Below are 24051 nucleotides of genomic sequence, written 5' to 3' on the forward strand. Positions count from 1 at the left end.
CGTCGAAGCCGTTGTAGTAGGGGGCGGCGCACAGGAAACCTTCGCCGGGATCGGCGATGTGCTCGGCGATCTGGTCCAGCATGGGTCCGGCGCCCGGGCCCGTGAGGATGTGGCGCGGCTCGACGGCGTGGACCGGGTTGAACTCGGCGCTGTTGAGGTGGTGGCAGAGGGCGCGGAAGAGGCGCGTGCTGCCGTAGAGCGAGCTGCCGTAGGTGAGGTCGATGGGCTCGAGGTCGAGGTGGTTGCGCAGGTAGGTGAGTAGCTCGGCCGACATGAGGCTGTTGTTGGCGATGCCCATGTTGATGAAGCCGCCCGGGTTGGTTTCGGGGCAGTAGGGGTTCGAGAGCATGGCGTCAAACGTGTCCCAGAAGGGCGTGTGCTTCGAGGCGTGCGAATCGCCGCGCCGCGACAGGGGTGCGGGCTGGTGGGACGTCTCGACGACGGCGGCCGAGGTCGAGGCGTGGCCTTGCTGGTCGTTGGAAGAGTTTGTGGCCGAAACGGTGTCGAGGCCCTCGCCATCGTGGATGCGCAGGGTGCGGAGGCAGTCGGTGGCGGCCTTGGACAGCGAGGCACCGCTATCGGGCGTCTCTCGCCACGTTGCGTCGCCGCTGGCGCTGCCGCTGCCGCCGGGGCATGGCGAAGGCACCGCGAAGCAGAGGCTGCTCGTCACCTCGGGGATGAAGCAGGAGGGGGTGGCGCAGCAGGCCATCGTGGTAGACAAAGTCGGTGGACGAGGTCGATGGGCAGAGTGGGTAGCGTAGAGGGAGGCTGCGGGGTCGGATCAGGAGCGGGTCGAGATGCCAAGTGCGGTGCGGTCCGGTGTATATACTCTGCGGCGATGCCGTGCCCACCACCTCACACGACTGCCATCGCGGTCCCACAGCTCAACCAGTGCCAGACCATACGGCAGGCCAAGCAGGGGACGACACGTAGACGCCCACCGCCTGGCGTGCCTCTAACCTTGCAGCCGGCGGTCTGGCGGCCGAGGGAGGGGCAGAAGAGGGAGGCAAAGGACGACCTTATCGGTCACGCAGGAGGGCAGTTGGCCGACCAAGAGGCCGAACGCGCGAGGTATGGGTTGCAGGTCATGGACGACCGGTACCACCACGGCACGATAGCGGCGAGTACCGTGGCCATGCTGGCGTGGGTGGTGTACCTAGCCGGGGCGGTGCGTGCGGGCGTTCGGGGCGTGTTCCAAGTCAGAGGCAAAGTGTAGGCTAGGCTAGGTGTCGACGGCTCTCGACCCGCCGAACCTAGACTCAGTATGATGGCGCGGCGAGGGCTGGCTGCATCGATATGGGCCCGCCGTCTTTCCTGGCACGTCGGCGCTTTCCCGAGCGTCGAGCAGCCAAGCTCGGTCAAGATGCCGAGAGGCGGGGGGTTCGCTTCCCTTTCCTTTCCACACCATGGCTGCTGTGTGTGTCGTCCGTCGAGTCAAGGCAGAGACACGTACGGTCGTCGAGCCCGCTAATGCAAATAGCCGCGGCAACCAGGTCAAGGCCAGGCCAGGGCCGGCCGGCCAGGCCTTCCATGCCCTGATGGACGGTCAAGGCCGCCGAAGTAGCCGCAGGCTAGCGCGCGTTGCACCTCTGCCTGGCCGCTCAACTAAGGTTGGTCGATGGCCCCCCCCTCCTCAGCCTCCTGAGAGCCAGCGAGGGGTTGAGCGGAGCGTCGAAGGCCCCCCCCCCCCCCCCCCCCTGAGTTACTGGCAATGGAAAGGGAGCCAGCCGTACGCGCATCTCAAGCCAAGCCAGCCACATGCCATGCCACGCCACGCCACGTCCTGGCCGGGCCTGTCCTGCCTTAGCTTGCCGTTCGCGCGCGTAGGTCCTTGGCAGGGGGGCGACGACGGCGACGACGATCCGCCGAAACGGCCGGAGGGGGCCGAGGAGCGAGGGTGTCAGCTGAACACGCACGTCCCGCACCGCAGGCCTTCCTTCCACGTCGACACCCCCGGCCCCTTCCCCCCCCTTTTTGTCGCTCACGAGACCAACACCTCGCTGGCTCGATTGGCGCGCCCCCTCTCCCCCTATTCGACGACGGCATGGACCTCGGCGTACTCAGGATACAATTCCTCGCCCTCTGCGCCGTACCAGAGAAGGTCAGGTGGTGACGGCCGGCTGGAGAGGGTGCGAAGCGACACGAGGCTAACTTAGCACGCAGTCGGTCCTCCTTGTCTGACAGCTCGGCTTGCTTGCCTTGGTTTGGCACTTGGAAAAGTTCCACTTTTGATTCGCTCTTCTGCACTGCGGGGCTTGTTCGCCGCTCTGTGTTCGTGACTCGATATCGTGCGGGCCGCGGGGGACCGCCAGGCCAGGTCAGTGACGTGGAGCCCAATCCTCGCTGGCCTCATTTCGGTCGACGGCACTCTCTCTGTACGAACGACTTGACTTGGCCGGTCGGTTAACGCAGAGCGGCCTTTTCCTTCCTGGTCCCGCACTCTGTGCCGAATGCCGATCCAAACCAAACCACGAACGAACAGCGAGGCGCGGCAGAGATTCGATTCAATCAGAAACAGCAGCGACGCAGCGGGCTAGCAGAGCAGAAGAAATCCAGGTATCAGCGGGACCAGAGAGACACGGAGACGGAGCGAGAGAGAGGGAGAGAGAAAGAGGAAGAGAGAAAGAGGAAGAGAGAACGAGAGAAACGAAGAGAGAGAGAGAGGGGAAGGGGCTACGAGGAAGGACGACCAGGGCGCGGCTGGCCACCGCGACCGCGGTCGACGCGCTCAGAGGGCCTCGCGGCCAATCTCGTGGATCCGCGCAGCGGCCGCCTCGACGCCATCCTGGGCCGCCTGCAGCGCCACCTGGGGCCGGTAGTAGTCGACGGGGAAGTCGAGGTAGCTCATCAGGTCCGCCAGGCTCAGCACGCTCGACGACTTGCTAAACAGCAGCACCAGCCCCACCACCAGCAGCACTGGGATCCAGAACCACATCAGCATCGCATCGTCGCGCAGTGTTCGCTTGCGCCGCGAAGGAGCCGCTGTCGCCGCCGCCGTCGCAGAACCCGCAGGCGTGCCCGCCGTCTTGCCGTCCGTGGCCGCGGCGGCACTGTGGCTGCCGCTGGTCATGTCGCCCGTCGGGGACCTTGAGTGGCCCGCGCGGTGGCCGGACGATGCCGACGACTTCGAGCGGCTGGTCGGCGTTGCAGCACCAGAGAGGGTTGCCGGCCTCAGACCCTTGCTCGCACGCGGAGTGCTGGATCCGCTGCTGCTACCCTGGCCGCTGCCTTGCTCGAGACCAGAGGAGGTTGCGAGCCGAGCGCGCCGTGACGGGCCCTCGTTCTCGAGACCGCCAAGCACGTCGGATCCCTGAGACGGGACCGAGGCATCGACGAGGCTGTCGGCGTGACGGGAAGGTCCAGCACTCGCCTCGCCGGTCGCACCGTCGAGGATGCCACCCGCAGCGCCGGTCGCTCCCTCGGCAACCGACTCATACGCCGGCGGCGGCGAGTAGAGTGGGTTGATCCACATGGCGCTCTCCTCGACGACGCTGCGCCACATCCGGAGCAGCCGGCCCCGCTCCTCGCTCTCCCAGTGCTCCGAGGCGTCGTCGGCGGCCTTGCCCTTGTCCTTGTGATCGGCACCGTCGGCGTTGGACGCACCGTCCGAGGATCGCGTCGACCACGGCATCAGCGGCATCGTCGGGGCCGCCGGCAACGCCAGGTGGAAGACGGGAATGGCCGGCATCGTCGGCATGTGCAGCTGCGCAAACCGGTGCGCCACCGGCCGCGACAGCAGGTTCTTGTTGACCCACTCGACGCCGCTGACCGTGTCGCCAGCTCGGGCAAGCCAGGATTTGAGCGCCGGAAGCTGGTCCTCGATCTGGTCGGACGCCTTCTTCTCGTCCGCAGACCGATGGGTCGCCTTTTCGTCGATCGACGTCGCAGGCGCGCTCGTCGGAGTGGGCTGGACAAGCGCGGGCGCCTCCTCTGCCTCGTCGTCGCTCGCGGCAGACTCGTCGACGCTGTCGTCGCTGTACGAGTCGCGCGCATCGCTCTCGTCGTCGAGGTTGGTGCTAAGGTTGTCGCTGTCGAGGTCGCGATGGTCGTCATCGGGGCTGTCGTCGTCGTCGGGGCTGTCGTCGCTGATGCTGACGCCAGAGTCGTGGTGGATGGCAGCAAAGTCGTGCGCAGAGCCCCAGTGACCGGTCCTCTCGGTGTTAGCCAGGATCATCTCGACATCGACCTGGTCCGTCTCGCGGGCAAGGTCGATCGGGAGCAGGCCGTTGGCGTCCTCGATGCCGTCGCCCGCGCCGAGACGCAGCATAAGGCGGGTAATGGTCACCTTGCCGTGCAAAGCCGCAAAGTGCAGAGCGGTAGCGCCGTTGGCGTCGCGGGCGTTGATCGGGCAGCCGCGCACGACGAGGAACTCGACCAGGCGGTGGAACCCCATCATGACGGCGAGGTGGAGCAGCGTGTGGCCCTGCTTGTTGGCGAGCCGAATGGCGTCGTTGCGGGGGACGCAGTCGGCAGGCAGATCCGAGGCGTCGAGCGGCGCGTCGAGGATCGAGAGGAACTCAATCACCGTGTTCTGGAAGTTGGAGTTCTCTCGACGGCCCACCCTGGCGGCAAAAAGGCCGCTGACGGCATCGCGCGACTGGCTGTGGTCGGCAGCGTGGTTGGCGTGGAAGGGCTGCTCGCTCGGGGCGCTGAACTGCGACGACGCCGCCGCAGGCTGCTGGCCCGATCCGACCACCCTCATGGCCACCTCGCGTGCCGAACGCATCTGGCCGGTCATCTGGAGTCCGACGACCTGCAAGGCCAGCTCCATCAGGGCGCGATCCGTCGTGTCGACGTAGGTGAAGAGCTGAAGCGGACCCGACTCGGGCTTGGCTCGCGTCCCAACGATCTCGGAAGCGCCCTTCAGGCTGACGACGACCGGGCCCGGGCTCGGGCTGGGCGGCAGGACGCAGACCAGAGTGTTGCTGGCCCAGACCTTGGTGTGGGAGGCTGCAACGTCGCCAAAGACGCAGGTGATGCCCTCGACAAAGTTCTCTCCGAGCACGGTCACCTCGATGCCGCCGCTCGTCGGACCCTCGCCGGGGATGAGCTTCGAGATGCGCGGCAGCGGGTGCGGATCCGCGGCGCTGTTGGCGTTGCCGTTGGGCTGCATCGAGGCAAAGTTGGCGAGCTGCGACGGCTCCATCGGCATCGCAGCGCCCCTGTTCTGCGCCGGCAGCGCGGCGGCCGCGGCCATCGCCATAAAGTGGGCGAATTCGGGCCCGTTGGCCATTCCCATCTGGGCGTTGCGGAAGAACTGCTCAAAGTCAAAGTGCGGCACGCTCTGCATGTTTGTTTGCAACGTGCCGGGCGAGAGGGACCCCTGCTCGAGGTGCGCCTGCAGCATCTGGGGAAGCTGCTGCAACTGCTGCATCGTGGCCGTCTGCTGGAGCTGCTGTTGCTGCTGCATCTGCTGCATCTGCTGCACCTGCTGCACCTGTGGCACCTGCTGCACCTGCTGTTGCTGCTGCGGCACCGCGAGCCCGGCGCTCTGGGAAGTTGCCGAAGGCGCAGGCGATTCGCTCTTGACGGTCGAGACGCCGCCGGGAGTCGTCACGCCGGCGCTGGCGCCGCTGCCCGCATTGATCTGCCCTTGCCCGTTGGCGGACCCGGCCAGCGCAAAGACGTTCCAGAAGTCAGACGAACCCATGTCTGCCGGGCCCGGAGGTGGAGAGAGGCCGGTGGCGGGCGTAGTCTGCCCGGTGCCAGGGTGCGAGGGCGTCATGCTCAGGTCCATGCCCGACGTGTTGCGGCGGCGGCGGCTGTCGGCGTAGGGCTTAGCGCGTTCCTTGCGACGCTGGACGCCGTCTCCATTGGGCGTGGTGGTGCCACTGACGCCTCCGTGCGGCGGGCTCCTGCCATCGTCGCCTTGAGACGTCGAGGCGCGCGGGCTCGCCCCATTGACCTGCTTGACCACGCCCTGGGGCTGGTGCGAGGCCTGCGCCTGGCCGGCGTTGGCTGCATTGGCAGCTGCTGCCTGCGCAGCGATGCCCATCGATTTGTGGTCGTCGGTAATCATGATGGGCGGCGTCGACCCGGTCGCGACGAGCCTGCCCTGCCAGTCTCGCATGGTGAAGATGACGCAGAAACCAGTCTTCTCCTTGTGGTGGCGGCAGTAGCAGGTGATCCGCGTCGGCAGCACCGCCTCGCCCTCCTCGAAGTCGACAAAGTCGCCGCAGTTGAACAGGACAACCCGCTTCTTTTCCTCCTCCTCCATTCGCGCCGTCGCCCTTTCCACGGCGTCCGGCGATGACGGGTCGATGCCGAGGCTCTTCATCTCCTCGGCCGTCGGCTGCAAGTCGACGGGCGCCCCGGGGTCCTTTTTCCGGTGCGCCCGCTTGCGCTCGCGCTGGCGGCAGCCCTTGCAGACGTACACGCGGTCGTGGGGCGGGGTGGCGTTGACGACGGTGGCATCGACGAACAGCGTGTTTTCGGGCGGGACGTCCATTCGCTGGTACTTTTTCGACTTGCGCTTGGTGCCGCTCAGCGGTGGCAGCTTGATGTGGGTGAAGGAGCCGATACGATCCCAGGAGGGCTCAGCACGGGAGCCGTCGGGATGCGCCATCGGCCTCGGCTGCACCAGCTCCAGCCTCATCCGAATCTGGGTCTCGACTCGAGACTTTGCGCCGTGCATGGGCACGCCGTGGACATGAACCTGGAGGTCCTTGAGCTGCTCGCGCGGCGGGCGGATGACGGTGAAGGCCGAGTAGCCGAGATCGGCGTCGAGATTGTTGCTGTGCACGGCAGTCTGGCAACCGTGCCTCCTGGCGCTGACCGCCGTCGGGGCCGTCGCGGCGGGCTCGCCATCAGGCTTTTGCGCCTTGCCCTTGCCGGACTGCCGCCGCGCGCTCTGCGAACCAGAGGCCTTGGCCTTGGCGTCTTTCGAGGCCTTCTGCGCAGCGCCATTGGCAGCGTGCTGTAGCTGGCCGTTCGCCGGGGCCGACTGCGAACCGCCGCTGTCCGACGCCTCGGCGGACGGCGGCCTGTGGGCAAAAAGCGTTTGGAACACGACAAAAAGAGTCAATCGACGTGGACCTCTCGGGAAGCAGATGCGGGTGCAGAACATGCTTCTACTCACCCAAAGCTCTCGGCCTGGATCAGGGATTCAAACATGGCCTCGTCATCATCGCTCGTCTTGCCCTTCCATGCGTTGACGTCGGGGTTGTCTCCGCCGTTGGGCAATGGATGCTCGCTGCCAAAGGTCGAGGCCGGCTGGCCATCGATGGCCGAGCCAGCACCGACCTTGACGTCGGATCCGGCTGGACTTCCGGCGGACCCCGCGCCTCCCGTCGCTGCCGCCATCGACGTGCTGTTCAGCAGTGCGCGCTGCTGGATGGTGGCAATGGTGGCGGGTGACTGTGCCGAGAGCGGTGAGAAGGCGGTGTCGGTGCCAGCAACGGAGTCCATGTCCATGGAAAAGTCGTCGTCCTGCGACACGCTGAGCCCACTGCCGAAGCTGCTGTCCCAACCGGCGAAGCTCATCGAGTCGACGGATCCCTTGCCTGCGGGGAAAGAGTCGGGAGCGGTATGGGCCTGGAAGCCGCTCTTGTAGAGGCCAGGCGCGTCGTCTGACCAGATGCTGGGTGAGAAGCCGCTCTCCGAAGCCGAAATTGCAGCGAGGCCGAAGGCACCCTTGCCGCTGAGGGTCGACGACGACGAGGCGACCAGCGGCTGCTGTCGACCCTGGTGAGCGCTCTTTGGCACGCTGCCGTGCCTGTCGTCGCCGGTGGAGACGCTCGAGGCCGGGCTGCTGGCGGTGGTCAGGCTGGGTGGCGATGTGTTCTGGCCGTAGCTCTGTGGATCAAAGTCGGCTGGTGCGGCGACGAAGCTAGACGACATGGCATCCAGTGGGCAGCTGCAGAAGAGGCGATGCTAGCTCGCAGGCGACGCGACGAAGCCCCCTTCGGATAGGTGCTGCACCTGATTGAACTGATGGTTGGTCGTCAGAGAGGCCGTGTCGGTGCAGCAGGAGAAGACGGAGGCGCTGCACCAAGCGCGGTGGGCGTAAGCAGCGATGTGTCGGAAATGGGCAATGGATAGAGAGATCTGTTGGCGATGCAATACTCTTCGATTGGCCCAAACAGACCGCCAGGGTAAGTGACTCGAGCAGAGTGCTGGCACGTGTCGGCAGAAGGGTGTGTCGGGGATCTGCCAAAGGGGGGCCAGTGGTGAGGATCGAAGTAGGCGGGCGGTGAGTCGTGATCAGGAGATGGTATGGGTTCGGTGGCAGGTGGACGACGTCGAACGGAACTGAGCGTAGACGAAGCCCAAGAGTCAGGTCAAGGCAAGTGGCTGCCGCACACGGAAGGCCGAGATCTGTCGGACGGCGTGGGAGCTCGAGGGCCACTGGCGTAAGTCGAGGTGGCGGTGATGGCGATTAGGATGGTGTTGGCGGTGGCGATGGCGGTGATGACTGTGTGTGGAGAGGCAGGTCGATGATGAGAAGGTCGGAAGAGGGGCCGCTCGGTGCGTGGGAAGGGGCGCAGCAAGTGTCGCGGCACGGTGGTCGAGGAGAGGTGAAGAGGCGCCGGGGGGAGGCGGCGAGGAGAAAGCCACACAGTAGTGAGCAGCCAGACGGCGCGGAGTGAGCCAGAGAGGAGGGGGGGGAGGCGAGAGAGAGAGAGCGACAGAAGCAGAGGCAGGGCAGCAGCCAGATGCGCGCCCGCCCAAAAAGAGTCTGGCCGAGGCCAGCCCAGGCCAGCCCAGGCCAGCCCAGGCTAGGCGCCCCGGAGGCTGTGGCCATGTGCCCGCCGCTCTTGAGCCCACGCACTTTTTTCTCCCTTGCCTGCCCTCGGTTGGCCGTGCCAGACAGGCCACGCATTAAGATTCTCTCACCCAGCCCGCGAGGCAAGCAACCTTTGGGTGCCCACACGCAAACTGTACGCCCCGCCTGGCCGTTCCCAACTTGCGCCGAGCGACACACGGACTGGCGGGCGAGTCAGGCTTGCCCGATTGCACCTTGCTTCCAAACGTGCCGCCCAGCGGCGGCCCCGGCTTGCTGCTTGCTTACTGGGCCTGGCCACAGAGGCGGGCGCTCCTACCCTTTCTTTGGCGGAGCGTCGACGCCGGCCTGCCGTCAAGTCGTCGTGAGATGACCCGCGGTCACCATCATCACCACCACGACCACTACTACTGCTGTCGGCACCACCTGGTCTGCATGCCCCTCTGCTGCGCAGCGCACATACAGCAACACGCAGGCTAGGCTGTATGTACGAGCACGTCGGCTGGCCTGACCGTTGCACGCCGGCGCGACCAGGAGGTAGGTATGTAGGTGATGACTGCCTGGAATTCACAACGGCCGGCCATTCACCCTCTTCTTACCTTCAGCCTGCTTGCTCGCTCCCGCCAGCCACGCGTTGCGAAGAGTTGACCGACCGACCGAGCGAGATCCGACGTCGGCGTGCGTCCTCTGTCCAATCCCCCCCTCTTTTGAGGTAGGCGGGCAGGCGGGGCGCGCAAGAGTGTGGTGAACCATCAGCGACCGTGATCGCATCCCGAACACCTGCTGTCTTTGTGCGTTTGCCGCTCGTTGTCTCTTGCCATCACCACATTGTCCTGCGGCCGGCGGGCTGTACGTGGTCGCAGCGGTGGCATAGCATAACTACCAAGCTGTGCCGGACGACGGGGCAGCGTCGGCGACACGTACGGTCCTCACAAACGCACGACGTGCCACGCCAAAGCCCCTCCCCGCATCGTTCCACGACGGGAAACTTTGGGGAAGGGGCGTGGCGAGGCGAAGAATCGGCTGCCGTGTGCCAAAGACCTGATATTTCAGAGTAGTGTGTTGCACTTTAACGGCGCGGAGAAGGGCGATTAGTTTGGCACAAGCTCGGTTGCGATGTACGTGCATGCAAGAACCCGAGGTCTTTCAGCGTTGGCAACCGTTTCCGCTTTGCCGACTCCGTCGGACGTGTTGGCTCGCTCACCCGCCTGTGTGATATCGGGAAGGTCCTGCCGCTGCGTGGGAAGGGCACAGCTTAGCTTCTGCCCGTCGCTCGCTCCGTCGTTCCGTCGTTCGTTGTTCGCGGGTCGTCGGGAAACGGGGCGCGTGCGTGTGAGGATCTCATGCCGATCCGGCCGTGCATTGCCTATCGATGCTCGGGTTCCGCCCTGCCTCGTTCTTCTTGGCGGCGACGGGACCACGTCGAGCAGCGGCAGCGGCAGCGGCAGCACCATCGCCATTGCCACCTTTTGACCGTCTCTTCCGCAATCGCATGGATCGCGACGGAGACGGCTAGAACCAAGGTAAGTCATGAACGCTGAGGACGAGGATCATGCTTGCTTGCGCGCCCATCGTCGAAACCTTCCTGCCGTCCCTTTGTGCGCTCTCTCGCGAGAGGAAAGAGGAGTCAAAGCGAGGCGGGCGCACAACGAATGAACCTCGACTCGACTCGACGCGACGCTACCGCCGGTGGCCTGGCAAGTGAAGGGCTGCCGCGTCGAGGTGTCGTCCCGTCCGGGCATCGCATACGGCTTCCCGGCTGCGCCACATCTGCAGTACTACAGGCAGTATACGCTCGCGCCCCTCCTGCACAGCCGGGCCACGCCGTACCCTCGGACCCCCTAGCCTCCCGCTCGATAGCCTGCTTGCTTACTGATCGGTGAGCCATCGTCCGTGTGTCCACTCAACAGATCAGAAAGGCCTGCCTGTGGCCGATTGGTGTCCTGACAATTCTGCGTCCATGGACAAGGCTAGCATGCAATGGAAAGAGGGCGGAGCAAAGAGGACGAGTGCGGACGAGGCTGGGCTAGATAGAGTACAACATGGTAACGAGGGTCCGGAGCGGGGGATCGAGGGGAGCGACAGGGTATCGACGGGGCGAAGAGGATGGGGTTCCAACGCGCCCCCTCTCAGACGCCGGTGCGCGTGAGGGCCTTGCGCTGGTTCGAGAAGCGGATGACGTCGCGCTTCTCGAGGATAAAGAGCGTCTTTTCGAGCGAGTGGTTGGTGTACCCTTGGCTCTCGACAAACTCGTGCCTCAGCTTGGCGTAGCTCGTGCTCCAGCCGATGGGCAGCCGCCGGCGGATCTCGCGCTCGAGCTTCTGGCACTCTTCGGCCAGCTCGCCGCGCGTCATACCCTCGACGTTGCCCGCCTGCACCGCGTCCATGGTCGAGAAGCGGAAGAGGCGGATGGCCTCGTCGACGTGCTCCTCGCGCACCGTCGGCTGCAGCGTAATCTTGGCCAGCGACTCGGACATCCGGATGATCGCCTCGAGCTGGCGCACCGTGATCGGGATCGACGACCGCTCGTCGTTGTCGCGCTCCACCTGCGCCACCTGCTTGCGCAGCGCCACAAAGTGAGAAGACAGTTTCTCTGCCGCCTCGGGCGACAGCCGCGGCGCGCAGCGCGCCTTGCAGAACGACACGTAGCGCTTCATCTGGTCAATGTCGATCTCGCCCTGCGCCGCGTTCTGGGCATCGGTGGCGCGGTTCATGTGGATGTTCATGACGTGCTTGGCGATGGTGCGGTCGCGCTGCTCGTTGTGCTCGTCCTTGACGATAAAGATCATGTCGAACCGGCTGAGCACCGTCGTCTGGAAGTCGATGTTCTCGCCGGGCGACTTCATGTCGTCGTACCGCCCAAACACGGGGTTGGCCGCCGCCAGCACCGAGGTGCGCGAGTTGAGGATCGTCGTGATGCCCGCCTTGGCAATCGAGATTGTCTGCTGCTCCATGGCCTCGTGGATGGCCACGCGGTCCTCGTCGCGCATCTTGTCAAACTCGTCGATGCACACGACGCCGCCGTCGGCCAGGACCATGGCGCCGCCCTCGAGGTAAAACTCGCGCTGCGAACAAGCAACCGGCAGGGGAGTGCGGAAGGGCGGAAGGGCAGGCGTCAGTGCACGCTCATCGCACCGGTCGCATCGGCCGCATCGGTCGCCCCGCCCCAACACGCCACGTCTTGGCAGCGACTCACCGTTTGGGCGTCCCTCTGCACCGAGGCCGTCAGACCGGCCGCACTGCTTCCCTTGCCCGAAGTGTAGACCGAGATGGGCGACACCTTTTCGACAAACTTGAGCAGCTGCGACTTGGCGGTACCCGGGTCGCCGAGGAGCAGCACGTTGATGTCGCCACGGAGGCGCATGCCGTCCGGCAGCACCTTCTTGGACCCTCCGAAGAGGAGGCAGGTGATGGCCTTCTTGATGTCGTTGTTGCCAAAGATGCTCGGCGCGATGCTGGCGGAAAACTTTTCGTAGAGGTCCTTTGTGCGCGCCATCCTGGAGAACTCCTCCTCCTCTTCTGCGCTAAACATCCGCGCCATGCCGCGGCCGGCGGCGCCCTCGGCGTCGATTTCGAGGCCGACGACGCGGAGGTACGGGGTGCGGAGGGCGACGGCGCCGCCCTGCTTGCCCTTGCCGGCCTTGCTGCTGGTAAAGGTGGAGTAGACGCCCGTGGCAATGATGCGGGACCCGGGCACCACCCTGCCGCAGAGGGCGCGGTCGACCGAGAGGAGCATGTGGCGGGGCAGCTCACCGACGGGCACCATGTCGGGCGCCTCCTGGAGCTTGACGGTCTGGTTGTCGACGAAGCGGCAGCGGTCGTGGATGATGACGTAGGGGTCGGTGGAGCACTTTGGGCTGCTGGAATCGAGCTTGGTGGCGTCGCAGTAGCGGGGCAGGGTGAAGCCGCCGAAGCCCGAGGTGATGGGAAGCGCCTTTGTGGAGCGGCAGTCGCGGCACATGATGTGGAGCTGGGTGGCGCGCGAGGTGAGGGTGGTTGCGCCGATGACGATGCCGGGCACACGGACGAGGTGTGAGATGCTGTCGGCGTGAAGGTCACGCATGCCGGTGAGGTTAGCATGGGAGCGGAGGGTGACCTGGCAGTCGGGAGCCTCTGGACGCTGCTGGCCGGGTGCAGTGACGGGGTAGAGGATGGCGCGGGCGGCGCGCTTGACGGCCGACTCGAACTGCGACGGTGGTGGCGATGGTGGTGAGAGAGGAGGATCAGGGCAGGTGTCAGCTGGCCAGCTCGCAGCGAGGCCGGCTGACAATCTTGGAGAGAGAGAGAGAGGGCACACACCAGGGGGAGGATATCGGCGGGCGTCTCTCTGAGGGCGTGTGCGAGGTTGTTTGACCATAGCTGTACGTGCTCGAGCTGTACGTCGAGGAGGTACTGCTTTGCGAGGAGGTTTGCGCGGAGGCGGTCTCGGTAGATGTAGTCGTTGCCGGTGCGGAAGCTCTGGACAAAGTTGAAGAGGGTCTGCTCGGTCTGGGCGGGCGCCTCTGGTGCTCTGGACGCCTCAGAGCCTGCCAGCGCCTGGGCCGAGTAGACGCGGCCAGAGTCGAAGCCGGACATGGTGCGGGGGGAGGGGGGTGAAGGTGGGACGAGAGAGAGTGTGTCTGTGCGATTGGACAAGGTGCGGGTATGAAGTCGACGATGGTGCGGGGCTAGGAGGGGCGAGCGAAGGAGGGATGTTGGTCGTTGTCTGGGTAGCCCTCTTGCCTCGCCCCCTGGCTCTCACCCACCGCCTGCCTCTCTGGCCTGTCTGCCCGCTGTTGAAGTGTTGCGATGCGAGCCTCGTTGCGCCCGCCTGCCCGCCTGTCCTCGCTGGCCTGGGCTGGCTGGCCTGCAGTTTACACGACGCGCGCTCCTCGATTCGTGAACCAATTAATCTACGCCAGGGTCGCGTTCCCACAACGGGCGCGCTCCAGGCGGGGCCGGGGAGACTGTCGGATCCGCAGGCAGACCATTGGCGGGGAGGCGGCTATTCGCGGCAAAGGCGGTGGCCTGCGCCGCTAGAGCTGGATTTGACCGGCGTCGGGCTGGCGGCTCAGTCGTTCCTGGACGCTTCGCATGGCGCGGTCCCTCGCCGGCCCGCCTCGCCGAACCCTTCCTTTGGGGTGCTCATTTCGTCGTCCGGACATCGTCTTCAACAAGGTTCGCTCAAAGTGCCCCCACCCCCGACGTGACTCCAGGCTGGTCCCTCCGTCTAGCCGTCGTCGACACGATGCTACAAAGTGGACGCTGAGCTGGCCCACGGTCCCCATCTCGCCCTCCTCCTCGACCACCACCACCACCACCACCACGCTCCCTCTCAACCCCGCGTGCATCTGCGGACCTCCGTCCCGCATCGGATCCTCTTACCAACGGCATCTCGGACCGCGCACTCAAAACCGCGTCGCCCACGATGGCATCCCTCGACCACGCCTCGGGCCTGCCCCCGGCCCTGCGCAGCAGCCACCTCGGCGGCGACGGCGGCGGCAAGAGGCTCGGCGCCATCCTCACCCCGCCCCGCTACAGCGCACGCACCCGCACCATCCTCTCGCTCCTCGCCATCGCCGGCAACACGATCCTCATCACCTTTTTCAACGGCGCCATCACCGTCGCGCTCCCCTCGATTGCCAAATCCATCGACATGCCCCAGAACATGCTCTCCTGGCCCCTCGCCATGTTCTCCCTCACCTCGGGCGCCCTCCTCCTCTTCTCGGGCGCAATGGCCGACGCCTTCGGCCGCAGAAACGTATTCCTCTGCGGCAACGTCGTCTTCTTCCTCCTCTGCCTCGCCATCTCGTTTGTCACCACCACCGACGCCTTTATCGGCTGCTGCGCCGGCCTCGGCATCGGCGCCGCCCTCCTCATCCCTGCCGGCGTCGGCATCCTCGGCAGCTCCGTCCCCGAGGGGAAAATGAAGAACCAGAGCTTCGCCATGCTCGGTGCAGCTCAGCCGACAGGTACGTCTCGGTTCAAATCCGTCCTCGTCTGCTGTCCTCTGGATCCAATCTACTTCGGCTGAAGCGTGGCCTCTTGCCGTCCCTTGCCCTTGCCGGCGCGCCAGGCTTCATCATCGGTCTTATTCTTGGCGGTCTCCTCTCAAACCGCTGGCAGATCATCTTCTGGGTGCTCACCGCCTTTGCCGTGGGCTTCGGCGTGTGTGCGTTCCTCGGACTGCCCGGCGACGACGAGAAGCTCCTCTCGCCATCGTCGTCGACCGCCGACCTCGTCGGCCAGATTCACACCCCACGGCACGGCGACAGCACCCTCAGCAGCGCAGTGCCGACTGCGGCCATGGCAAGCGTCACGAGCCTGCCCATGGCTGCCCGCGGCGCCGCCGCCTCCGATGTCCCGCTCACGGCAACGAACGGCGAGAGCGTCCGATCGCTTCGGCTCAAGACGTTTGACTGGTTCGGCGCGGCCATGTCGACGACGGGCCTCATTATGCTCACCTTCGCCCTTGCCGATGCCGAGTCGGCGCCGAGCGGCTGGAGGACGTCGTACGTCATTGCCCTCATTGTCGTCTCCCTCTTCCTCCTGGCCGCCTTCCAGGTGTGGGAGCGCCGCCTTGAGCGGCTGCAGAGGACCTACGAGCTGGGCTCGTCGGGCACCGCGCATCTGCCCGTCCGCAACGCGACCTTTATCCGTGGCCCGCCCACGGCGCCGCTGCTGCCGCCGGCCATCTGGCGCGCGCCCAAGTTTGGCGCCGTGATTGCCGTCGTCTTTCTGGCATGGGCGGCGTTCAACGTGCTCTCGTACTTTTCCACCCTCGTCTTTCAGGAGGTGCAGCGGCAGTCGGCCATGAAGACGTCGCTCCTCTTTCTGCCCATGATTGGCGCCGGGCTGGCGTGCAACGGCTTCACGGGCCTCGTCATGGGCCGCGTCAATGCCCTCTGGCTCATTGTCGCCGGCACCGCCCTGGGCGCCGCCGCCGCGCTCATCATGAGCATCGGCGTCGATGCCACCACGCCCTACTACAAGGGCATGCTCTGGGTCATCATCTTCCAGGTCGGACCGGATCGTGAGTGTCGGGGATGCGTCTGCCGTTCGTTGGGCTCGAGTAGCCTCGCCTGCCGACCTCCCCTCGGAAGAAAAAGAAGACGGACTGACCTTGCACTCCTCTGGTTCCTCCCCTCCCTCCCCCTCCCCCGCTCTTGCCGGTGATGCGATCGCCACGCCTGCAGTCTTCTTCCCCGCCGGCAACCTGTACGCGTGCAAGTCGCTGGGACGACAGCACCAGGCGCTAGCCGGATCCCTCTTCAACACGACGGTGCGCGTCGCCACCTCGCTCGGTCTCGCCATTTCGTCGACGATCGCGACGGCCGTCACCAAGATGCACTCGCACGCCCCTTCCCCCGCCGCACCGATGCTGGAGCGGCGTGGCGATGCGGTCGCGTCGTCGCCCTTTCTTCTCCTAACGCGTCGTGCCGCATCCTCGCCGATGGGGGAAGGGGTGTATACGATCGAGGCACTCATGAAGGGCTACCAGGCAGCGGCGTGGTTCTGCTTCGCCTGCAGCCTCCTCTCGATGGCCGTCGCCTTCGCCTACCTCCGCAACATTGGCATCGTCGGCGACCTCGAAACCAAAGAGGAAAAAGCCATCGAACTGTCCCGGCCGTCGTCGCCGGCGGCGTCGGGCCCGGCGTCGGCGAAGTTGGCGTCGGGATCGCAGCACTCTGCGCCTCCCCTTTCCAAGGATGTCGCCGCTGTCGTTGTCGCCGACGAGGACGGGACGAGGGCGGTGGAGAAAAAGGAGAGGAGGCATGTCGATCCCGCCCGCAGCAGGTGACGTCCTCGTCCGCCGTGGTTTTAGGACCTACTAGCTGTGCTGCTGCACCCTTTGCTCGCCTCTCTGCATACACATAGATGTCTCGCTCCTCTGCGTGTGATCCTTGGCGCGGGTGGGCCAGATTCGGTTGACAGGACGAGACGCCTCGAGGCAGGGTTCGCCTCTCAACGTCCAATGGGCGCATCGGCGGGTACGTCCGGGTAGAATCCGTGGAAATCCCTGTGTGGCAGCGGCAGTCGCAGCAGCAGCAGCGAGACGGGTCTCGGTCAGCATTTGAACCTTGTGACGACGTCTCAACGAGGAACAAGGGAGGGTGGGACGTACCAAGACACGCGATCCTCTCCGCCCATCTGGTGATACATCTGTCGAGCCGTCAGCAAAAACACATCGTCGTCGCCACCACCTACCATACCCTCCACGTCCACGTCCTCGCCGCCGATGCCGGTGTCGGTGTCGGTGTCAGCGCCTCGATCGAAAAGACCAGGGAGGCACAGTGCCCTTTTGCCCGTGTCGTCTTCGGCGGGCGGGAGCGACGAAATGTGGTGCGAGTAAAAGTAGAGGGCGCGTACCGCTTTCGGTAGGTGCTGCAGTCCGCGAGGCGGGAGCGGGAGCGGGAGCGGGAGAGGGGCGTTGGTCAGAGTGACGGTCCGGGATCGCGTCGGCCAGTCTCTCACGCTCTCCACTGCAAAGCACGCACGCACGCGCGCACGGCACACCGGCATCGATCAGAGGAAGACGGGGGAGGGGCCGGAATCGGGACGGATACGCACCTCGTCGTCGTCGGCCCGGGCCATTCCAAAGATACGCTCCCACCCGACGGCGGCGGCGGCGTCCGACTCGGCCTTCCAGTTGGCCGTGCTGAAGCGCGGTCGGCCCCGTGCGATCCAGAAGTAGAGGAAGTAGCGCACCACGCCGCGCAGGTACACCTGCTGGCTCTCGCGCGACAGGAGCGGCACAACGGTGCGCGTGTAGATGTGCGCGTTGTTGGCGTGCATCCTGCCGAGCGAGCGAGAGGGGGGGAAAGAGGAGGCCGGAAGAGGGATGGAAAGGCCCGGTTAGGGAGCCACGATCGTCGTCTCTCGTCTGTTACGATCTGCGTGCTGTGGGGGCGCTCATCCTCACAGGAAAAAGTCGTGCTTGTAGTACTTTCCCTGCTTGGGCACGGCGCCGAGCACGAGCACAGAAAACCACGCCAGGTCGGCAACGACGGCGTCCAGATCGATGTCCTTGCCATCGGCTGCGGGGCCGGCGGTCAGGGACCAGCGGTCGGCGTAGTCGTTGATGAGCCCGACTGCCTTGCCGCCTTGCTCGAACGGCTCGTCGGGCAGGCCCGAGTCGTTCTGCGTCAGTCCGAGCGCCTCGGGCGACAGGCGGTCGTCGTCGAGCATCTCCTTCATCAGCGGGACCAGTCGCTTGGCAGAGGCCGGGTCGGCGAGGTTGCGCTCGGTCCAGCCGGGCGGGAAGAGGTGCTGGTGCTTGAGGCCCGTGCTCGTCGTCATGGCGAGGCCTGCGAGGCGAGGAGCAGAGGCGTCAGTACCACAGTCTCTGGCAACGCCCCTGTGCGCTGGCCCGGCTCACCTTCGGCAGCAATGGGGAGCAGCTGGAACTCGGCGCCGTAGCCAAAGTGGATGAGACCGTGAATGACGCCGCCCAGGTAGCGGGCGAGCATGTGCCTGCCGTCCTTGTTGGCCTCGTCGCTGAGGACAAGATGCTCGAGGCAGCCTCCGAGGCCGCGAGACTCGAGCTGCTCTCGGAAAAAGTGCAGGTAGGACCAGTAGTACCTCGGATTGCCGAGGTGGTCGGTCCAGTTGGCCGAGGTGATCTTTTCAATCCTGGCCCGCTGCGCTGCGGCGGCATCCTGCTCGCCCTTGGCGGCTCCCGCGGGACTGGCGGGGTCCTGGTAGTACGGGTCGTACCTGCTGCGGTCGCCGAACTTGTAGCCGGTGGCGAGGTCGTGCGTCAGCTGGTACTCGTAGTGGGCGTCGAGCTGCTCGGCGGTTGCGCCGATGGCGTAGTCGGCGAGGATCTGGTGGGCCGAGTGGTTGTGGAAGCCCTTGTCGTTGAAGAACTGCGAGCGAGCCAGCGGTCAGGGGAGGGGACAAGCTGAGCTCTCCTGCAGGGGGTTGAAGGGTGATGCTGGAGCTCTCTCTCAGAGGTCTAGGACTCACGCAGTGATGCTTCTGCAGTGACGGTCGGAGAATGGCGAGGACGGTCGGTCGGCGTCATCGGGGATGGTCAGCGGACATGCAGAGTGCAGCAGACGAAGCGAGGAACCGGCTGGTGGCGGGTCCTTACTTCATGGTTGTGGTTGAGAATCTGTGCGATCTTTGTGCGCACATCGTCGCCGCGCTGGAAGCCGGCAAACACCTCGAGCTTGGAGGGCGACGGGGTGAAGGCCTTGGTGGCCGGGTCTTGGTTGTGGTTGGCGGCGGCGGCGGCGGTCGACATGGTGGCGCGTGCAGCGGTGATGGGGGAGATGGCGGAAGAAAGGAGGCGGTGCTGGATGTGGAGCTTCGAGAGGGCAGTTGTGGCCATGCGAGAGGCTGCGAGGATGGGTGTCGGTCGAGGTGGACTCGAGAAGAGAGAGGGGCCCAGGTGCGTTGAGCTGGCCGAGGGAAGAGAGCGGCGAGGGCTGACGAGGCCGAGGGGGCGCGAGGATGCCGTTGCAGTTGCAGTTGAGCGGGCGACGGCGGCCATGAGAAGCGTGGCGTGGCCTTGCAGAGGGATCGAGGTGGTCGAGGAGTGGGGGAGCAGCAGATCGAGGCAGGCGGCCTGCCTAGGACCTTAGCTCCGGAGGGCCACGCACGACCTGACCTTGCTCTCGGCGTCGCTCGCTGCTGAGCCCAAGCAAGCAAGGCTAGGCCTCCACCTCTCCCTGACGCATGCAGGGTCCAGCCATCCTCTGCTCTGGTACACACGGGCCGCACGCACGCTTCCACTGCGCTCCCCATCATCCAACCTCGTCTCCGCAGTCAGTCGTCGACGTCGGCTTTGGCTTAGACGGCCGTCTGATCTATGCACGCTCAAACAGAGTAGAGTAGCGCTACGTTGGGGACAACAGACAACACGGCAGCGCACCCACGCCGGGCTGGCCCGCCGGCCTAGACGCCCTTGGCCGCCTTGGCAGCGGCGACAAAGGCGCGGATCTTGTCCAGGTCCTTGCGCCCCTCGGACTCGACGCCGCTCGAGGTATCGACGCAAAACGGCCTCGCCGTGCCAATCGCCTCGGCCACATTCGACGGCGTCAGGCCGCCAGCGAGCATCACGGGCATCGGCCTCGCCTCGGTGCCCGCAACCACCTGGGCCACCGGGTCGGAATCGCGGATGCGCCGCGCGATGCCCCAGTCAAACGACACGCCCGTACCCCCATCGGCGCCCCCGCCCGCTCCCGTCGCTCCGGCGGGCAGCCCGCCCGAGGCAGCAGCGGTGCCCGCCGTATCCAGCGCGGAAATGTGGTGGTACCCTCCGCGGCGCACCTCGGCCAGCGAGCCGTAGCCCTCCTCGGCATCGCCGCCGACGTGGAAGACCCGGATCACGATCAGCCCGGGCAGGAACTTGGCCCACTCGATGTTCTCGGTGCGCCCGTGCAGCTGGACGCCATCCAGGCCCAGCACCTCGGCCGTCCGCTGAACTTCTTCGAGGGCCTGGTCACGGAACACGCCGATGATGAGCGGCTTGCGCGGCGCACGGCGCAGCTTGGACACCGTCGTCGAGAACCAGTCCTGCGGCGACACGCTGGCGGTCGGCGCGGCAGCGATAGCAGCGGGCGTCGAAGAAGGAGCAGCCTCAACAGACTGACCCAGCGAACGGACCGCCTTGATAATCTCGGCGGCCTGGACGAGGTCGACGGTGCGCTTGGTGCCGGGGGCCAGGATCATGCCGAGCATGTCGGCGCCAGCCTGAGCAGCAGCGACGGCAGCCTCGGGCGTGGACAGGCCGCAGATCTTGACGAGCGGCGTCAGGTCCTCGTCGGGCACGCCAGCCGCGCCCGTGCCATAGCCCAGCGTCTGGGTCGCCGAGCTCGACGTGGGCAGGCCAAGCAAGTCGTGGATGAAGGCCTTCTTGTCCTTGGCCCGCATCAGCGCCTCGCCGACCAGCACCGCGCCCACACCCTCGCCAATGTACTTTTCCACATCGGCCCGGCCGCTGATGCCGCTGAGGGCGCACAGAATCACGCCGCCCTTGGCCGCGGCGTCGGCGAGGCGCGATGTGGTGCTCATGTCGACGACAAAGTCGTGCAGGTTGCGGTTGTTGACGCCGACGACCTTGGCGCCGATGGCGAGCGCGCGGTTCATCTCGTCCGGGTTGTTGACCTCGACCAGCGGCTCCATGCCCAGCCGGACGCTGTAGTCGTAGAGCGTCTTGAGCTGCGCGTCGGTCAGCATCGCCACAATCAACAGCACCGTGTCGGCACCGGCCAGGCGCGCCTCGGCGATCTGGTACGTGTCGATGATGAAGTCCTTGCGCAGGATCGCCGGGCGGTCGGGCAGGTTGTCGATGGCCCGGCGCGCCAGCGAAAGGTCGTGCAGCGTGCCTTTGAACCACTTTGGCTCGGTGAGCACGCTGATGACGCTGGCGCCGCCGCGCGCGTAGGCGAGCGCCTGGGCGCCGGCGTGGGCCGTCGGGTCAATGTCGCCCTTGCTCGGGCTGGCGCGCTTCATCTCGGCCATGACGCCCGGCAGGCCCTGGGCGGCGTTGCGGGTGAGGCGAGCGGGGAAGTCGATCTGCGGCGGCGCGAGGTGCAGCGAGAGGGCAATGTCGAGGTCGCGCTGCGAGAAGCCGGGCACGGCCTTGGTGGCGGCAATGTCCTTGAGTCGCTGCGCGTGGATCCTCTCAAGGATGGTGCCGACGGCGCCAGTGGCCGGCGGAGCGCCGTTGGGAGCAGCGGCGGTGGCGGCAGCGGCAGCAGCACCAGCACCGGCTGCGCCCATGGCTAGGACCGGCTCGGTGGTGGCCTCGGCCTGCTGGACGTCCTGTGCAGTGATGCCGGCCTGCGGGTTCTGGTCCCAGGTGCCGCCGGTCCAGCTGAGGAAGTTTGCCATCATTTCCTTTCCGCCGACGCTGAGGATGCTCTCGGGGTGGTACTGGACGGCCTCCATGGTGAAGCGCGTGTGTCGGATGCCCATGACGACGCCGCTCTCGGTCTTGCTGGTGACGACGAGCTCCTTGGGCAGGCTGGGGAGCTGGGCGGCGAGGCTGTGGTAGCGAGTGCCGGTGACGCCGTGGGCGGCGAGGCCGGCGTACATGCCCTTGCCGTCGTGGGCGATGGGCGACGTCTTGCCGTGGACAATCTCGCCGGCAAAGTCGACGATGCCGGTGTAGGCCGAGTAGATGCACTGGAGGCCCATGCAGACGCCCATGATGGGGATCTTTCCGGCAAAGTGCTTGATGCAGGGGATCGAGATGCCCGAGTCGTGAAGCGGGTGGCCGGGTCCGGGCGAAATGACAATGTTGGCGGGGTTGAGCGCCTCGATTTCGTCGATGGTGACCTTGTCGTTGCGGTAGACGACCAGATCAGCGCCCAGCTCGGCGAGAAACTAGCAGTGAAGCGATCGCAATGGTGTCAGAGGGTCAGTCGGGGACAGAATAGCCACGGGACGGTACCGCACCGGCACGGCAGCAGGAGGATCCGCAATACGCACCTGGACGACGTTGTAGGTGAAGCTGTCGTAGTTGTCGATGAAGACCGTCTTGCCCTTTGCAAGCTTTGCCTGCGTCGGTGCGGCCGCCGAGGCGCCGACGAGCGGGTTGGGAGGGATGTGCTCTGCCATGTTTGTAAATGTGCTGCAAAGAGGGGCAGAGGAAGAGAGATGGTGGAACGACGGATAAGCAAGCAGCGGGGTAGGCGGCCGCAGCGAGGCTACTCACGACGAGCGTCGGTGGTGGTGGTGGAAGTGGGACAAGACGGACGACGAGGCCAGCGAGGTGGGGGGCACATATCCGAAGCCAGTTGCCAGCGCCCCGAAGGCTGCGCTGGCCGGGCGGGGGGGAAAATGACTCGCTCGGTGCTCCGCCTTCCGAAGAAAGTCGTCGGTCAGCGGCACGCCCGCCGGGCCAGCTTGACGGAGGCGTGTTCGGGCCACTTCCCTGGATGGCCTCGACCGGTCCGAAGCCAGCGGGGCCGCCGGATTTGCTGTCGAGCTTCGGAAGCCAGCCGCCTGTCCAGTTCACCACCACCTCCCCGCCTCAGCTTCTTGAACAACACTCACTGCCCGACATGGCCACGGCAAAGATCGCCACGCTGGCCATACGCACGCTGGCCAAACCCATCGCCACGCAGCTAAAGAGCCAGGCGGCGCAGCACGAAACCTTTCGCAACGTGAGTCGACTCGACGCCGTCCGACCCCCCGTTTCGTCGCCCGACACGCCCACACGGCCGGCTGACTCGCTCCCCTCTCGTCTCCTCGTCCTGATCCGTCCCGCACCTCCATCCTTTGCGACAATCTCTCCCCCGGGCAGATCTGCATCTCGCTGGCGCAACGGATGCACCGCACCGAAATGGCGCTACGGGCCAACCTGCTCCCGACGGGCGCCACGCAAAAGGTACGGCCGCTCAACGACGCAAAGGCCATCGCCAACGGCGCCAACGCCATATCCGAGGGCTTTCTCTTCTTTGTCGCCGCCACCCTGATCCTCGGCGAGACGTACCGCGGGTCGCGGAAGAAGGCCGAACAGCGCGATCGCACCGAAGAGGAGCTGGGACGGCTAAAGGAGCAGATGAACCGCTTCGCCGTGCACATGGGCGTCGACATGGACGTCATTGAGCGACAGCTTGATGAGGAGAGGAAGAGGAAGGAGGATGGTTCGGATCCGGCCTCGGTGGCGGACGAGGAGGGCGGTGGGGAGGGCGGGACCGTGGATGAGGACGGGAGACCGGTACCCCTCTTCCCCTCTTCATCTTCCTCGCTTCGCACGAGTCAGCAACAGCCGCAGCCGCAGATGAGCCAGGAAGAAGCCAGGACGAGGCAGCTGCAGAGCGCCGTAGAGGTCCTGCTCAAATTGGCCATCAAAAACGGCTGGCTACCCGGCGACGAAGGGCTGCAGCTCGACGGCATCATGCGCGGCGAACCGGCCCCGTCGTCACCGTCCTCTCCCAACACCACTCCCGCACCACCATCACCCTCATCTTCGACCGCCACAGCATCGACACCCCCCTCAGCGTCGGCATCAGGTCCATCCTCCTCAACCCCTCCCGGCACGTCGGCGGAACAGCTCTCGTCTCCCTCGGTCATCCAGCAGGTCGCTCTGGAGCGGGCGAGGGCGCTAGCCCGGGAAGTGCGCGGCGAATCGACGACACCGCAGGTGGGCGGCCTCGAAGGTGGGCTCTCCTTCGCCTCGTCGGATCGATCTACAGCGTTGCAACAGCAGCAGCAGCAGTATGGAGGTGGAGATGGACAGCTCTCGGATCTCTATGACCTCCTCGCCAAGATTAACCGCGAGACGCCCCAGGATTCGCAAGCGTAGTCGCCGCGCCGCTCTGTCTTGTAGATGTCCGCCCCTCCTCCTGCCCCTTCGCCCCTGCATGTTGCCTGTCGCAGCATACATACAC

The 24051-nt window shown here is 65.8% G+C and overlaps 7 protein-coding genes across 7 annotated transcripts in view; 2 read left to right on the forward strand and 5 right to left on the reverse strand.

Moving 5' to 3' along the window:
* PFL1_01684 (uncharacterized protein) overlaps positions 1-709 on the reverse strand; it is a gene marked incomplete at both ends in the record, with an annotated part of 1964 nt that extends 1255 nt beyond the window's left edge. The window contains one exon of the mRNA XM_007879194.1: positions 33-709. Coding sequence (XP_007877385.1) covers positions 33-709 — 677 coding nt within the window. The remainder of the gene's footprint in view (positions 1-32) is intronic.
* Positions 710-2728: 2019 nt separating this feature from the next.
* On the reverse strand, positions 2729-7839 carry PFL1_01685 (uncharacterized protein; the record flags this gene model as incomplete). The annotated part of the gene is made up of 2 exons (XM_007879195.1): positions 2729-6983; positions 7079-7839. 2 exons carry the CDS (start codon positions 7837-7839, stop codon positions 2729-2731), a joined length of 5016 nt encoding a protein of 1671 aa, XP_007877386.1.
* Positions 7840-10851: 3012 nt separating this feature from the next.
* PFL1_01686 (uncharacterized protein) lies at positions 10852-13297 on the reverse strand (the record flags this gene model as incomplete). The annotated part of the gene is made up of 3 exons (XM_007879196.1): positions 10852-11787; positions 11919-12908; positions 13022-13297. The coding sequence occupies 3 exons, from the start codon at positions 13295-13297 to the stop codon at positions 10852-10854; spliced, it is 2202 nt and encodes a 733-aa protein (XP_007877387.1).
* An 832-nt stretch (positions 13298-14129) lies between these two features.
* PFL1_01687 (uncharacterized protein) lies at positions 14130-16502 on the forward strand (the record flags this gene model as incomplete). The annotated part of the gene is made up of 3 exons (XM_007879197.1): positions 14130-14673; positions 14778-15734; positions 15898-16502. The coding sequence occupies 3 exons, from the start codon at positions 14130-14132 to the stop codon at positions 16500-16502; spliced, it is 2106 nt and encodes a 701-aa protein (XP_007877388.1).
* Positions 16503-16666: 164 nt separating this feature from the next.
* PFL1_01688 (uncharacterized protein) lies at positions 16667-19199 on the reverse strand (the record flags this gene model as incomplete). Its single annotated transcript, XM_007879198.1, has 7 exons — positions 16667-16721; positions 16827-17086; positions 17273-17498; positions 17625-18009; positions 18081-18570; positions 18671-18682; positions 18798-19199. 7 exons carry the CDS (start codon positions 19197-19199, stop codon positions 16667-16669), a joined length of 1830 nt encoding a protein of 609 aa, XP_007877389.1.
* A 404-nt stretch (positions 19200-19603) lies between these two features.
* On the reverse strand, positions 19604-22273 carry PFL1_01689 (uncharacterized protein; the record flags this gene model as incomplete). The annotated part of the gene is made up of 2 exons (XM_007879199.1): positions 19604-22039; positions 22145-22273. 2 exons carry the CDS (start codon positions 22271-22273, stop codon positions 19604-19606), a joined length of 2565 nt encoding a protein of 854 aa, XP_007877390.1.
* Positions 22274-22719: 446 nt separating this feature from the next.
* On the forward strand, positions 22720-23966 carry PFL1_01690 (uncharacterized protein; the record flags this gene model as incomplete). The annotated part of the gene is made up of 2 exons (XM_007879200.1): positions 22720-22821; positions 22962-23966. The coding sequence occupies 2 exons, from the start codon at positions 22720-22722 to the stop codon at positions 23964-23966; spliced, it is 1107 nt and encodes a 368-aa protein (XP_007877391.1).
* Positions 23967-24051: the final 85 nt, after the last annotated feature.

The sequence above is a fragment of the Pseudozyma flocculosa genome, assembly GCF_000417875.1.
Source record: "Pseudozyma flocculosa PF-1 unplaced genomic scaffold scaffold00004, whole genome shotgun sequence".
NCBI lineage: Eukaryota > Fungi > Basidiomycota > Ustilaginomycetes > Ustilaginales > Ustilaginaceae > Pseudozyma > Pseudozyma flocculosa.